The sequence below is a fragment of the Echeneis naucrates genome, chromosome 19, assembly GCF_900963305.1.
Source record: "Echeneis naucrates chromosome 19, fEcheNa1.1, whole genome shotgun sequence".
NCBI classification, from domain to species: domain Eukaryota; kingdom Metazoa; phylum Chordata; class Actinopteri; order Carangiformes; family Echeneidae; genus Echeneis; species Echeneis naucrates.
The window spans coordinates 1,187,766-1,202,837 of NC_042529.1; the positions used below are offsets into that span (position 1 = coordinate 1,187,766).

The 15,072-nt window shown below is 46.5% G+C and overlaps 4 protein-coding genes and 1 pseudogene across 4 annotated transcripts; 4 read left to right on the top strand and 1 right to left on the bottom strand.

Annotated features, from left to right (window-relative positions):
* Positions 1–12: 12 nt before the first annotated feature.
* plaub (plasminogen activator, urokinase b) lies at positions 13–2,523 on the top strand. The gene is made up of 11 exons (XM_029527973.1): positions 13–142; positions 232–271; positions 358–462; positions 546–699; positions 972–1,069; positions 1,143–1,178; positions 1,258–1,450; positions 1,529–1,677; positions 1,747–1,887; positions 2,092–2,240; positions 2,309–2,523. The coding sequence occupies exons 1-11, from the start codon at positions 83–85 to the stop codon at positions 2,495–2,497; spliced, it is 1,314 nt and encodes a 437-aa protein (XP_029383833.1). The 5' UTR covers positions 13–82; the 3' UTR covers positions 2,498–2,523.
* A 1,819-nt stretch (positions 2,524–4,342) lies between these two features.
* LOC115059651 (bryoporin-like) lies at positions 4,343–5,580 on the top strand. Its single transcript, XM_029527253.1, has 3 exons — positions 4,343–4,511; positions 4,824–4,972; positions 5,067–5,580. Exons 2-3 carry the CDS (start codon positions 4,869–4,871, stop codon positions 5,494–5,496), a joined length of 534 nt encoding a protein of 177 aa, XP_029383113.1. The 5' UTR covers positions 4,343–4,511; positions 4,824–4,868; the 3' UTR covers positions 5,497–5,580.
* A 315-nt stretch (positions 5,581–5,895) lies between these two features.
* Positions 5,896–6,934, top strand: LOC115059650 (bryoporin-like). Its single transcript, XM_029527252.1, has 3 exons — positions 5,896–6,029; positions 6,106–6,228; positions 6,376–6,934. Exons 2-3 carry the CDS (start codon positions 6,125–6,127, stop codon positions 6,824–6,826), a joined length of 555 nt encoding a protein of 184 aa, XP_029383112.1. The 5' UTR covers positions 5,896–6,029; positions 6,106–6,124; the 3' UTR covers positions 6,827–6,934.
* A 60-nt stretch (positions 6,935–6,994) lies between these two features.
* On the bottom strand, positions 6,995–9,564 carry LOC115059649 (endonuclease domain-containing 1 protein-like). Its single transcript, XM_029527251.1, has 2 exons — positions 9,185–9,564; positions 6,995–8,531 (listed from the first exon to the last, which is right to left on the bottom strand). Exons 1-2 carry the CDS (start codon positions 9,488–9,490, stop codon positions 7,920–7,922), a joined length of 918 nt encoding a protein of 305 aa, XP_029383111.1. The 5' UTR covers positions 9,491–9,564; the 3' UTR covers positions 6,995–7,919.
* A 725-nt stretch (positions 9,565–10,289) lies between these two features.
* LOC115059648 (UDP-glucuronosyltransferase 1-2 pseudogene) lies at positions 10,290–14,431 on the top strand (annotated as a pseudogene).
* Positions 14,432–15,072: the final 641 nt, after the last annotated feature.

A 15,072-nucleotide genomic window follows, 5' to 3' on the forward strand; every position in this document is an offset into this window, starting at 1 on the left:
GGCTCCTTCAGCTCTGAGCGAGCAGCTTCATGCAAACGTCTGTTTGGATTTCATTTGTGTGCAGCGAGGAAACAGGACAACCATGAAGAACGTTGGTGTGCTGCTGGTTTGGAACCTGCTGGTTTTGTCCGCTACTGGAGACGTGAGGATGTTTTTTTTTGTGTGTGAAATGTTATTTAAACTGATTTTCTGGGAATTCCTCAAACTTTTTTTTCTACTTTGTTCTTTCAGCTGGAGGTTACTAAGAATTCCACTTCCTTCAGAACATCAGGTGAGAACAGTCTGCTTGTCGGCGCTGTCTGGTTCTGCATGTTGAGTTCAGTCAGCTGATCAGACAGTTTGTCCTGATTCCTTCAGGTGAGATCTGTCTGAATGGAGGCGTCTCCGTCTCGTCCCTGACCGGTGGACGACACATGTTCTGTCTGTGTGCTGATGGATTTGAAGGAAAACTCTGTGAAACCGGTGAGGATCTGAACTGAACACCAAACTGGATTCATGTCTTCAGATAGTTTTTTTTTTTTTTTATCTCTGTGTTGCTTCTGCAGCCAAAGCTCAGGACTGCTACGTTGGTGTTGGACACTTCTACAGAGGAACCGTGTCCAAGTCTTGGCGTGGACGGATGTGTGAGGAGTGGGACGCAGAAACCAGACAGCGATATCTGACTTCAGATGTGAACGCAGGGAGACACAACTACTGCAGGTCTGCAGGCAGCCCAAACATGTCTGATACGTTTGGATGTTTGGGCTTTATCAGATTAAACAGATACCATAAATGTCTGCTGGCCTCATAAAAGAAGGAGAATTTTATTTACATGGACATCAAAAACACTTTTCAAATCGTTAATATATCTCTTTGGATTTGAACATTCAAAACAAAAAAAGAAAGGTCAACTTGTGCAGTTTCATAAAAATCTGATAATTCATCTTGCGAATGGAAGACAGAGGCTGATGATCTGATGTCTTCTCCAACAGAAATCCAAACTTCAGACGGCGTCCGTGGTGTTACGTCCGCAGAAACCTGAAGCTGGTGGCTGAATATTGTGATGTTCCACGTTGCACCTTAAAACCGAGTAAGTTTTCTCTCAGCTTGGTGTCAGATTAAGACTTCACTGGTATTCAAAACGTCTGATCCTGTACTTTCAGCTCCACCTTCGCCTGCAGCCACGGAGACACAAATAGGTAGATGTACATCTTTAATGAACAGTAAATATTAGAGTCAGAGGCCGTTTGGGATCTCTGACCTTTGTTTGACCCCCAGCCGAGCTGAGCTGCGGCCTGCCCACCCGACGGATGCAGTACAAGATTGTGGGTGGAGAAACCACCGCCGTGGAGGCCCACCCCTGGTATGCTGCCGTACTCCGGCAGAAGCATGGACGATTGGGTTTACACTGCGGGGGCAGCTTGATCTCCCCCTGCTGGGTCCTCACAGCCGCCCACTGCATCCCAGACGGGTAGGAAGTGACTCCATCATCCTGCGCCCACAGCAGGAAGCCGAGGAGGAGCTGATGTTTTTTAATTCTGTGTTTCAGCTCCAAAACCAACATGAGTGCCTTCTCCATCATCCTGGGGAGGAACCGCCTCCACGAGGAGAACCCCGCCGTGGAGCAGCAGTTCAGCGTGGAGCAGATCTTTGTCCACGAGGGATACGGGAAATATTTAGAGTTTGATGACGACATTGGTATGACACACAAAATGATTTGGATGAGAAACTAGACCATGTTCCTGACAGCTGATGTCCGTCCTGCAGCTCTGATGAAGCTGAAGGCCAAAGATGGCCAGTGTGCCAAACGGAGCAACTTCGTGAACACCATTTGTCTGCCGCCTCCTCAGCAGTTTGTTCCAGCAGGAACTTTGTGTGAGATCGTTGGATTTGGGGATGAGAAGGAAGGTAAGGAGAGTGTTGGCTTCTTCTTTGGTGTGATTCCAAACAGACTTCTGGGTCTTCAGGGTGACAGTGGCGGACTTAGCCATGTGGGGGCCTGGGGCACCTGCTAGGACAGTTCGCCTCTGCTCTGTGAATATATGAAGTCCAGATCCAGCTGGAAATGTTTCAACTCCCACGAGGTCTCTGAACAGTGCTACTTCTCTCCAGGTGCAGCTGTAAATCCGGAACACCTTAAAGAGGCCCAGGTGAACATCTTCCCCGACGACATGTGCGCCGGTCCAGGCTTCTACGGAAAGAGGATCAGCGAAAAGATGTTTTGCGCCGGTCGTCTGGACTGGAGTCGGGATTCCTGCCAGGTACCTGAGCAGGTCTGTACTGGATCAGGCCTCAGATCAGCTCTCTGATTCCTGTCTCTGAACCACAGGGGGACTCAGGGGGACCTCTAGCGTGCGAAGTTGGCAGCAGGTTCTTCCAGTTTGGGATCGTGAGCTGGGGCGACGGCTGTGCCAGGTCACTCCGACCCGGCGTCTACACCAAAGTGTCCAAGTATAACCAGTGGATCGAAGAGAAGACGGGCCTGATCACCTCAGGAGTCCTGTACCCTGAGAAGTGAAAGCAATAAAAACTCACTCCATCCTCTTTCCTTTTTTTGTTGTTGCTCATTTTTGTCCCCATTTAGATCTGTTTGTGGTTCATCCAAACACGTGTGCGTGATAATTATCCATCAGGACGTGTTTCGTTCCTCCAGGACTCAAAGTGATGCTGAACATCTCAGATTCTGTCACGCCAAAAACGCAGTGAAGTGCGTTGCAGGGTGAGGACCCAATTACAGGAGCCAGAAACCAGGTAGGTGACGAAAAAAAGACTTTAATCTGAACTAAATTTACAACATAAACTGAACAAGAAAACATGGACAGAGAACAGACGAAACTGACAGGGCAGAGCGTGGACAACGGACAAGCAACAGAATCCAACAAGGACTAGCCTGAAAACAGGACTTAAATATACAGTGCTAGACAACACACAGGTGATCCACATTAGGGCAGGGAAGGCAATCAACGTGGGACACAACCAGGAAGTAAAGTAACGGGGAACACGAAGGAACCAGGACTACAAAATAAAACAGGAAGTTACAAGGACAGAACACTAAAACTCAAAACCTGACAGATTCATCAGTTTGGATGAAGCCAGGTGACCATCCAATGAGGTGTGAAGCATTAAGGGTTAGGTTTTATTAAAAATCTTTTTTTGTATATGTTGTTTTACACGAAAGCTTCAACAGATATAAAGGTTTATTTTCATCACTGAGGCTGATAAACTGTATAAATGTCTGACTTGGAATAAATCAGATTGTATTTTTATGACCTGAATTGCAGTTTTTATGTTTATGTAGATAATAATCAGTCATATCACGTCATGAATCGGTGAAGCGGTTAATTAAATGGACTGAAGGATATCCAACAGCCCATTCTGGTATTTCTTACCCAGCTGAGCTGTTCTCCTCATCCATCAGTGTGTGTCACTGTAAGTATGTGAAGACAGCAGATGGCAGAATATCCCCATCTGTCCAAAAACAAGGACAGGGAATGGATCTGTGTCTGCAGAGTAATCAGCTGGCTGTCTTCATCTGGTCACCAGGTGGCGCCAACGTTGAGTAGATCAAGCAGAAGTTCAACCTGATTACCGATTTCTGTGGCAGGAAGTCTCAAACACAATGATTCCTGATGTTTATAAATCCATCTGTATGTTCACGATATTTAAATCCCTCATGTTGTTACAGCCTTTCACAGAGCAGCATTTGTGTTGTTGTGTTTGTGTTGTCGAGAATGGGACACCAACGGAGGCCTCGCTGTGATGGCACTGTGCTGCTGCTGCTCTTTATGGGAAACCTTCTGCAGATTAGAAGGACTTTTTGCCAAATTGCCATATTTGCATGACATTTCTTCAGCTGTCACAACAACTCAGTGCAGCTTCAGTGCAGCCGAGGCCTTGGCGTTCATAATTTGGACCACATTAGTGCACCAGATTCAGGATCAGATGAGAACTGGACTGGACACTCCTTCAACGTCCTTCAACTCAAAGGAAATGCCTGATTTCCCAAATCTTCAACAAACACACCTCAGACCCAGTGCATGCTGGGACTGGCCCCGTGTTCAGAGGACACACACACACAAAGAGTGTCTATGTCCAAACTTCTGTTGCTGTGCACTGAAACACAACAAACACACAGTGACAACACTCTGCAGCCCACAGAGAGTGTTTGTCATGTTGTTACAGACAAACTGGTCTGGAGAGTTTTGGGCTTTGAGTCATCTCCATCAGAGAGCTCCGCTTTCAGATAGGTGTGTCTGATTCCCTTTGAGGATGGAGCTGTTTTCCATCAACTGAACCGTTTCAGTCACAGAAAATTGTCCATCTGTCAACTGAATGTTCAGACTACCACTAATGACGGAGGACAGCTGTCGGTTGGTGGCGCCTGAAAACAGCAGCCACACCTGCAGGAGGTCGGACAGGTGAGGTGTGACTCCCCTGGATTCAGAGGGTGTGTCTTCAAACCTGCTTCCAAACCAAACTACGAACTTGTGTTCAGAGGCGTCTTCGTCGTCCTTCCTGTCAGCACAGCTAACGTAAGTGCTTTTACTTTGACATTAATGTGCAGAAGCTAAAGCAGGAGCCGTTTTGAGAAAAGCTTTTAAACGGATAAAAGTCAGCAACAAGCTTTGGAGCTTTGTTTTGTTAAGATGAAAGTTTGTTGTAATATTCTGCTTTACATGGACAGCACTTCATCAGCAGGTCACAGTGTTTGTCTGGAGAGACTGCTTCATGCTTCTCTGATTTAAAAAATAAAACGTGACACGTTAGATGCACCAATCAGGTAGACCAGGAAAAACCTCCTATGAGCTGACAACCTGATAAAGCCGAGCGGTTTCTGTCTGCAGCTTTTCTTTCCCATCGTGGTTCAGCTTCTTCCAGCCGCCGTCATCATGCCTGAGACTGCAGAGTCCCACTCCGTCAACCTCACCACCAACCGCAACTGCACCATCGAGATCACCAACGTCACCTCCACCTACTGCCTCGTCAACCCAAAGTAAGATCGTCCCCAAACCTCTTCTCCTCCTCATTAAACATCTCCAACACTGATACCAAACTTCATCTCCCCTCTGCCTTCTGCTGCCTTCCAGGGTTTACATGAAGAGTGGATTTCCCTCCAGCCCCCCTCAGCCCACCGTGCGTACCACCAAGTCTGAGGTGTGCTCTTTCGAAAAGGACGACCACACAGCATCAGGCGCTGTTGGCGTCCTCACCTACGAGCTGTTCGACATGCGAAGCCGCAACTGCAAAGAGCTGATGGCTGTCATGTTCTCCGTGCCCTTCGACTATAATTTCTACAAGAACTGGTTGGGGGTGGGTGTGTTTGAAAAGTCACGGGCCTGTGACGATAAGCTGTTCGATTTCATGTATGACGGGAAAGACTTCACCAACTTTGTGCGGCACGAGGCCGATGGCTCAGGGGTGAAGTTCAGCGCAAAGACGTTGGACGTGAGGGCCTGCATGTCCGACGAAGGCAGAGCGATGGTCAAACTGGAGCTGTACGACAAAATGGGCCCATGAGTCTGTTTGAATCAGTGAGTGGTGCAGACCTGTCAGTCTTGTCATGTACAGCTGCTTTTAATGAATAAAAAAGCATTCAAATCATTTCTCGTCTTTGACTTTTACTGTCACATCTTCAATTCTGGCAGAAAGTTTCAGATTGGATCACAAAGGTTTTCTCTTTAGTTGAGTTTGGACAACATGAGACAACATGTGAACAGAATGAACATGAATCAGTGAAGACAGGGTTTACTGTCTGTTCCTGACATTAAATCAGAAGGTGTGGTGCAGAAGGAGACACTGAGGAATGAGCTAAACATTAAATAAAACTGAACTAACCGGAGTCTGGCTTAGAGAAACAAAGGTTGTGAAAAAAAGACAAAGGTGAAGTTGTTGCTGTTGGTTACACCTGCATGACCCCAGTAACCGAGTCTGACATGGTGAGGTGTGGGTGAAGTGGGTGGAGACATCTTCTGGGTGTCGCACATTCCCCAACGAGGACGATCTGCAGACTGACGCAGCGTTTCAGTCCCGACACACCTGCGATCGGACAGGTAAGGGTAAAAACGGTCCGTCTTCTGCTGAAGGAAACTCTGCCAGGTCTGTGATTCTTCTCTGTTTCTGTTTTAGCTCTTCCTAAAAATCCAACATGAGTGAATCAGCAGAAGCTTTGGCTGCCAACCTGACCAGCCGAAGAAATGTCACCATCGAGATCACCAACCTGACCAATAACTACTGTTTACTGGACCCCAAGTAAGTAAAGATCCAACAATGTGGTTTTATTAGAACGAGTGTTCAGCTCCTCTGCAGGGAGAAAGTGAGGTCTGAAACATGCAGCTTGAGACATTTTCTGAAAATTAGCGAACCAATTCTTCCTCAAATTGAAACTATTTTTTTGAGGGTTCACTTGGAGAGCGGCGGCTGCCACAGCCCTCCGCAACCGACGGTCCGCCCGCTGAAAACCGAAGTCTGCAACTTCAGCAAGACCAGCGCCAAGACCTCAGGCGCGGTGGGCGTCCTGACCTACGACCTGTTTGAGAGGCAAAGCAACCGCGCCACGGAGACCATCGCCATCATGTTCTCCGTGCCCTATGACTACAACTTGTACAAGAACTGGTTTGCCGTGGGAATCTTCCAGCAGGGCAAAGAGTGCAATGAGGCTCTCTACAAGGAGATGTACTACAACAAGGAGCAGCAGAACTTCGTGCGGGAGGAGGCCCACGGCTCCGGGATCACGTTTGAGGGCGGCAGAGTGGACATCAAGGCCACCATGTCCCCGATGGGCAGGTCCATCATGAAGGTGGAGCTGTGGGACAAGCTCTTCTCCCCGCAGATGCACCAACAATACTAAGATGGTGATTGATTTTGTGAAAGTGGGGCGGTGTTGTGTTTGTTTCACGCCATGTACACGTGTTATACTGTACCATCTGTTTGTGGAATAAATCACGACCCAACGAAGCTTCTCTCTTCATGGTCTTTGCAAAAGAATGACAAACTTGTTGAGTCAGTTGAGTCCAAGTTGTGGAGCAAGTTTTTTTGACCGGCTTAAAGTTCATTTTATTTTCAATTTTCAAAGCACAAATTTACATTTATTTTCAAACTCAGAAAACCTCCAGCATCAGAGATTTTTGAAATGAAAAAGTGTGATTTATATCCATTATATAGTTCATCATAAGAAAAAGACTGATTCTGGATGGATTCTAAACAGAAACTTTTATATAAGTTGCCTCCAATTGGAGCAGCAGGTCACCAGAAACTGTCTCCGTGCTTGTGTTGAACTCGGACGCCATCAAGTGGCCAAAGTTGGTACCTTTTGCCTGTGAAGGCTTCAACATGAATATTCATTCTTTCTGAGGTTTTCTCTTTGAGGTAAATCCCTGTTAAATACAGTTAGCTTGGTTAGCTTAGCATAGCTAGCCTGGCTCTTCCAAAGCTAGTTAATAAAGCCTTCACACTAAATTTGGTATTTAACTCATGAGAGCTTGTTTGTTTAATTGAACTCAAAAACTGGATCAAACAGATTCAACGTGTTAGCAGTGAAAGTCATGTTAAGTTAATTTTGCTCCACTTTAACAGACGGATGAGAGGATAATATTGATTAATATTAATAATAGTGAAACACACTAAAGCTGCTAAAATGATTTTAATTATTTCATGCAGCCAGGTCTCTGAATTTGATGGGAAAACTGGTATAAAGTTCATTAGAGCAAGATCACAATTTATTTTGAATTGTGTTCCAATAGCAAAAGAATCAGGTTGTGTTTTGATCACTGAAGCCTGGACCGGGTCGGCTCCAGTCCAAACCAGCCTGATTCTTTTTTCTGCCTGACCTTATTAAATGTTGGCTGACAGAGAGGCAGTTAGGGTTAGGGTTATTATTTTTCCTGACGTATCGGTGAAAATGTTTTATGAAGGCAGCAGGAAGATCAGGCAGTGTGAGCTTTTTATGAGCACAGCTGATAAAAAACTGTGACGACAGTGTTGAATCTGTCCTTCAGATACATCTCCAGTGTTTGCAGGGACATCCGTCTCACATCGTATCCCCTGAACTTCGACTTGGCCGTTTTATTTACGGGCACAATCTCCTCGGTGCTGTTGGGGTCGTTGCGTCCGATAGCAGCGTAGGTGGGGAAGGTTCCTTTCAGTTCCTTCGGCAGGCTGCTGTTGTACCTCGGGCAGCAGTAGGCCGACCACAGGTACTCAGGCACCGCCACCCGATGGTTCTTCAGCCAGTGCTCCTCCGTCCGGTAGGGGATGACACCGGTGACCACGTAGGCGTCTCCGAGACAGTAGGCCGACAGGGTTCTGTTGACGGTCCACTCCAGCTTCTCCCAGGGGCCGTCGTTGGAGCCCACCTTCTGAGGAACCACGTTGGTGAGGCTGAAGGTGGCGGCTCGGTCCTCGTGGCTCGTGTGATGAAGGCTGGGGTTCAGGTGGCCCCGGGAGTAGGAGGAGTTGATGTAGTCCAGATCCACCTCCTGGCTCTCCACCACCTTCGGGTCCAGGGGGCCCGGAGGGAACCGGACCATGTTGCCATCAGCTGCTGGGTAGGCTAACTGTTGGAGACCAGGACAAGATGGATGACACTGGACTTTTTATCTAATTCAGAGGAAATCTGGCTCCATAATGAAGATTCTACATGAAATACTAAGGACTCATCAACGTGATCGCTGGTTCATCCTCTCAAGAGCATGAATGCATGTAGAAAATGTATGATCCATTCAATGGTCATCAGATTTTTCACAAATAACCACAAACACATTTTCTGGGAACCTAGAAGGTAAAACGTTTATATCGATGTATTTATTTAAATAAAATGATTTTTTCTGGGCAGTTTTTTTCTCTCAAGCCTTCAAGTCTGATGGAAAAATAATCCAAACAGGTCAAACTGTTGATTTAATTCAGTTTAAAAACGATCCAAAACGGTCATTTGGGACATTTTGTGTACAATAAGGTGATTAAAACATTAAATATTAAAAGAAAACCTTAGTGTGCTCGAGGGAAACCAAAACATAAGACAGGTTTTATGTTAGATCACAGGATCTGGTCAGACCTCAAAACTGTTGACATCAGCAGGTTGGTGCACTCTGTCTCAGGATTTCAGGATGACAAATCACATATGAGCGCGACAGACAAACAGAAGGCCAACCAACACCTGAATAAAGCTCAATTCTGCCCACGAAATAGCTCAAAGTTCAAGCATCCTCACCTGAGGCTCAAACTTCCAACACGCCGATGGCCTCTTTCCAGCTGGCGCCTCGTACAAGTAGGCTGAGAACCAGGGGGAGCGTCGAGGCCGACTGTACAGCGTGGCGTACCGATACTGGTTGACATAACGCTGGCAGATGGGGGTCCCTGAAAGACCTTTGGGGGGCCAGGACCTGTAGAAGAACCGCAGGCATGGAGCAAAGTCCCCAACATCAGCTACACCCAGACCCCAACCTGCAGCGAAGGCCAGGACAGACAAGGCCAGCGGGGCTGCAGGGGACATCGCCACAGTCCCGTGTTGTCTCATGTCCCTTCAGGTTCTGTGTGAACTGACGGGGTGTCGTTCCTGTTCAGTCACCACATGACCTCTGAGTGAAAGCAGAAGCAGCTTGAACATGAGTTTATTTTCATGACAGGAAATTCACAGAGGCTGCCACTTTAAAGACCATTTAAAGATGCAGCGCACCAAAAAACGTCCATGTGTTAGTCATTCATCTGCAGGAGCAAGAAAGACAAAAGTGGAACCAAAATTTCTGCCATATTTGGATGGAAAGTGTTTCATCATTTAATTGAATCAAGAGTGAGTTAGTTATTTCTATTAAAACTTCTGTCAAACTGCACCGTCAGTATTTAAGTTGGAGAAGTTGGTGTGTGAAGGAGAGGAATGGTCGTCTAACCCAGTTCAGCTCATTTTTGTGGTCTTTCTGGCCACAGTTGGTCTGTTTCTCTCCATCTCACTTCTGCTGTTACTTTCTTTCTGCCAGCAAATGAAATAAACAAATCAACAAAAAAGTTAGCGACTGGAGGAAATTCAGTTTCCCTCCTGAGCCAGTGCAGACAAAATTAGAGAAGTAAAATTCAGCTTTTTATTTAGGTGTTCAGAAACAGCCCATATATCTGCCTGCTAAAGTTCTTTAAGTTCCCCTCTCTGGAACATTTCAGCAGCTGAACTCACTGAATTTACGAAAACAGAAAGAAAAAGCAGCTTTCTGGTCAAAGTGTTGTGCGTGTGTGCAGCTCAGCAGGAAAAGCCTCGCCCATGCCCACCTCCTCAGTCTGCTTGTGTTCCCCCTCCCCCAGCTCGGCCCTCCCCTGCTTATGTAACACAACGATCCCTCGTGGAGTTTGGACTCTTCTCCAGCAGAAGCTCGGCTCTACTCGTCCAGCACGTTTCTCCCGGTAAGTCTGCTCTGACTGGACACCAGCTGAAGGCCTGAAAACTTCTGCAGCAGATGTGGATTCCTGGAAGTATCTGATCTGCCTGCGGAAGCATTCCTTATCAGATTCCTCTTTTAGTTTCCTCTGCAACAAAACATACAGAGCACTTCACGCTGAGGTCGTGACCCTGCTCAGTGTTTTCAGCTCTTTAGCAAGTCCCAGCTGAGTGGACCTCAGACCAGGGACAAGTGCGGACTTGGAGCTGTTAAAGGAACAATTCCCGGAAACATTTAGAAATAGTTCTGTTGATTTGAGTCAGCAGAGCAGTTTTTAACTGTTGAATTCCATATTGCTTCAAGACGTGGTGTGTTGCTGTGATTGCAGCACATCAACTTTCCCAGCGACGTGTTCAGGAACTTATTTTTTCATGTTCTGGTGCCAGCAGCTCATTAAAGTTATATTGTGAAGAACTGGAAAGATTTCATCGCTGATGTTCCGCTTTTCCTCCAATTTAACTGAAGTTGTTTTATGTGAAAGATAAACAACTTTCTGCTTTTGTTTCTCAGCGGAATCAGAACAAGCCTGCTTGCTGCATCAGAGGAACCTTTTTCCTTTTCTCGATGTTCACGTCTTTTGAGTCTCTGAGCAGCGATGGGGGGTAAAGCTGACGTGCTCCTTTAACTTCTGTTTGTGTTCAGTACGATGAGGCTACCTTTCCTCTTCCTCCTCAGAGTTGATCCATGGGGAACATCTCAGCACTTTTCCTTCCCCTCCTGGTGGTGTTCCTGATAAGTCCCAGTGTCCATGGGGGAAAGATCCTGGTGTTCCCGGTGGAAGGCAGCCACTGGGTCAACATGAACCTGCTGATCCAGAGCCTCCACGCCAGGGGCCACGAGGTCACCGTGGTCCGCACCGCCACCAGCTGGTACATCAAGGAGAGCGAGCCGCATTACCGCTCCATCACGGTCACCCTGCCGGAGGCCATCAGCATAGAGGAGCGTGACTTTTTCATCATGTTCCTGGACAAGATGCTGGAGATCAAGAGGGGCGGGGCGTCTCTAATGGGCTTTTTGAACTTCTATTGGGAGATGCTCATGTCACTGTCAAAAATTCACCAGCAGGCGAGTCTGTTGGCCGTGGAAATGTTTGAGAACAAGACTCTGATGCAGAGGATCCGTGATACTCACTTTGACGTGGTTCTTCTGGACCCAGGACTGCCTGCGGGGGTTCTGGTGGCCCATGAACTGAAGCTGCCGACAGTTTTTAACGTCAGATGGATCACGAGTGGAGAGGGCCATTTCGTGGTGGCGCCGTCTCCGATATCCTACGTCCCAACTTCAGGATACGCCGCGTCGGACAAGATGAGCTTTGTGGAAAGAATCCAAAATACTTTTTTCTACGTCCTCAACATGTGGATCGACAGGTTCGTAGTGTGTCCTCACTACGACAGGCTGGTGGACAGGTACTATGGTCCAGATGTGGACTTCTACCACCTGCTACAAGGAGCAGACATGTGGCTGATGAGGGTGGACTTTGTGTTTGAATTCCCCCGACCCACCATGCCAAACATCGCCTACATTGGCGGTTTTCAGTGTAAGCCCTCTCAGCCGTTATCCTCAGAGTTGGAAGCGTTTGTTCAAAGTTCAGGAGAACACGGTTTCATCCTGATGTCTCTGGGGACGCTGGTTGAGGGTCTCCCTGTAGAAATCACCACAGAAATTGCCGCTGCCTTCGCCCAAATTCCTCAGAAGGTCATATGGAGGCACGCCGGCAAACGTCCCAGCAATCTGGGCAACAACACCCTTCTAGTGAAGTGGATGCCCCAGAACGACCTTTTGGGTCACCCAAAGATCAGGGCCTTCGTGGCCCACGGCGGCACCAATGGGATCTACGAGGCCATCTACCACGGAGTGCCGATCGTGGGCATCCCTCTTCTGTTCGACCAGTTCGAGAATATTTTGAGATTGGAAACACGAGGAGCAGCTACGGCGGTGGACGCCAGCAAACTCAACCGCCAGAACTTCCTGGAGGCCGTACAGGAAGTTCTTCACAACCCGACCTACAGAGAGAACATGAAGCGTCTCTCTGAGCTCCACCGAGATAAAGCGATGCATCCCTTAGAAACTGCAGTTTTCTGGGTCGAGTTTGTTATGAGACACAAAGGAGCGTCTCATTTACGCACAGACTCTTATAAAATGCCGTGGTACGCTTATTATTCTGTCGACGTGGTGTGCTTTTTGTTAGCAGCCCTGTTGTTGCTGACTGCGATCGTCGTGGCATCGATACGTTTCCTGTGTTTTCGACTGTGCAGGACGAGAAAACCAAAACAGGAGTAGTCGCCAGTCAGCTTTATTTTCTTTATTGTCGACAAACCGGATGTTAAGAAGCAACAATTTGCAGATTTTGTCGTCAATAATGAGTTGTTGTGCTGAATACATTCCAAAGGTGTTTTTATTCACAGCTGCTTTAAGCTAAAATCAATGAGCCGTTGTTCAAAAACAAAGCTGCTTAAAAAATCTTTACAGGCACCAATTTAATGGCAATTAAATATCAAATAGAGAGCAGCCTCACTGTTCAACTGATTCAACTGCACACTTCAAAATATCTGATATTTTGTGATTTTTTTTATAGTTTAATACTGCTAAAGCAAAACTTTTTCAGCTGCCTGCTCAGTGATTCCAGTAAATGGAGCTGGAATTGAAGGGTGTGTATAAAAGCACAAAGCCAAACGTTTCTGCTGCATTCTTATGTTTTATGAGATGTCTGTGGCAGAGTGAAAGCATGGATTTATATTTATCACACCAAATAAACAGAAAAGCTTCACCCTGTTGCTGCTTTATTAACAAAGCGAAATGAGACATGAATCCAGCGGTTCCTTTGGCAGATCCATCTGTAAGGTCTCTCACAGTAGTTCAGGTCCAGGTTTAGGATTAGTTCAGGTCCAGGTTTAGGGTGAGTCCTGGTCCAGGTTTAAGGTGAGTCCTGGTCCAGGTGTAGGTTGAGTCCAGGTCCAGGTTTAGGATTAGTCCAGGTCCAGGTTTAGGGTGAGTCTAGGTCCAGGTTTAGGTTGAGTCCTGGTCCAGGTTTAGGGAGAGTCCTGGTCCAGGTTTAGGATTAGTCCAGGTCCAGGTTTAGGGTGAGTCCTGGTCCAGGTTTAGGATAGTCCAGGTCCAGGTTTAGGGTGAGTCCTGGACCAGGTTTAGGATTAGTTCAGGTCCAGGTTTAGGATTAGTCCAGGTCCAGGTTTAGGATTAGTCCAGGTCCAGGTTTAGGTTGAGTCCTGGTCCAGGTTTAGGATTAGTTCAGTAATTTGATGAGGATGAGGATTTTACTGGTTCGAAGGCAACGAGAGGCTGAAACACACAAACAACAAAGAGACGAGCAGCATTTCCACAACAAAACGAGCTCACTTCATCACTTCTGCTCTTTAATTCACCGAAGACTCAACTCAAACAAAAGCTTTGCTTTATTTTTTGATTGTGCTGCTTCAGAGAGATTAATGATAAAAAAAAGTAACAAGAAACATCTTTTTTTTTTGGAAACAGAACACAGAAGGATTTATTTCTCCTCTCTGCAGTCCCATCTGTTATTCCCTTAGTCCCTCTTTCTTCCACTGTATATAATAATAATAATAATATTAACTTTAGGTTTACACACACAAAGATACAGAGACAATAAGAAAATATAAGCAAACAATTAAACTATGATTAATGACTATAATATACAAAAGGAGAAAAAAGTTTTTAGCTTGTGAATGTGTGTTTTAAATTTCTTCCTTTTTCTTTTTACATCATCTCTTTTACGCTCACATTTCCTGCTCCTGCCTGGCCGGAGTGCCTGGGACGGTTTTCTGTGTTGGATTATTAATCCGAGAAGAAACCGATGAGCAGGGATTCAGTGTAAAGATCAGAGGAGAGGTCGTTGTGTTTGACATCATCAGAAAAAAGTCACACAACCTCCCACAGACACACACAGGGGGTTTTTGTGCGTCTTGACATCAAACAAAAAGAACATTTGGGTTTTTTTCAACCCATCAGAAGTTTCTACATTTCTTTGGGTTTCCTGTTTTGTATCAAGAACTAGAATTCAAATAAATACGTTTAACTTCACAGATAAAATAACTCAAGTGTTTCAGTTCTTTCATTCTCATCAAGAATGTCTCCAAATATTCAAATATATAAAAAGACAAAGTCCAAGTTGTCTCATAAAAAAAAGAATCCATCACAATTAAATGTGACAACAGAAAAGAAGAAGGCAATAAATATAAAATTAGACAATAATTTGGGATAAAAACAATGTAGAAATGTGTTTTAAGAACACACTGGACCAGAACCAGGACCAGGATCAGAACCAGGACCAGGACCAGAACCAGGACCAGGACCAGGGCCAGGATCAGGACCAGGACCAGGACCAGGACCAGGATCAGAACCAGGACCAGAACCAGGACCAGGATCAGAACCAGGACCAGGACCAGGATCAGGATCAGGACCAGAACCAGGATCAGAACCAGGACCAGGACCAGGACCAGAACCAGAACCAGGACCAGGACCAGGACCAAGATCAGAACCAGAACCAGGACCAGGATCAGGACCAGGACCAGGACCAGGACCAGAACCAGGACCAGGACCAGGACCAGGACCAGGACCAGAACCAGGACCAAGATCAGAACCAGGACCAGGACCAGAACCAGGACCAGGACCAGGACCAGGACCAGGACCAGAACCAGGACCA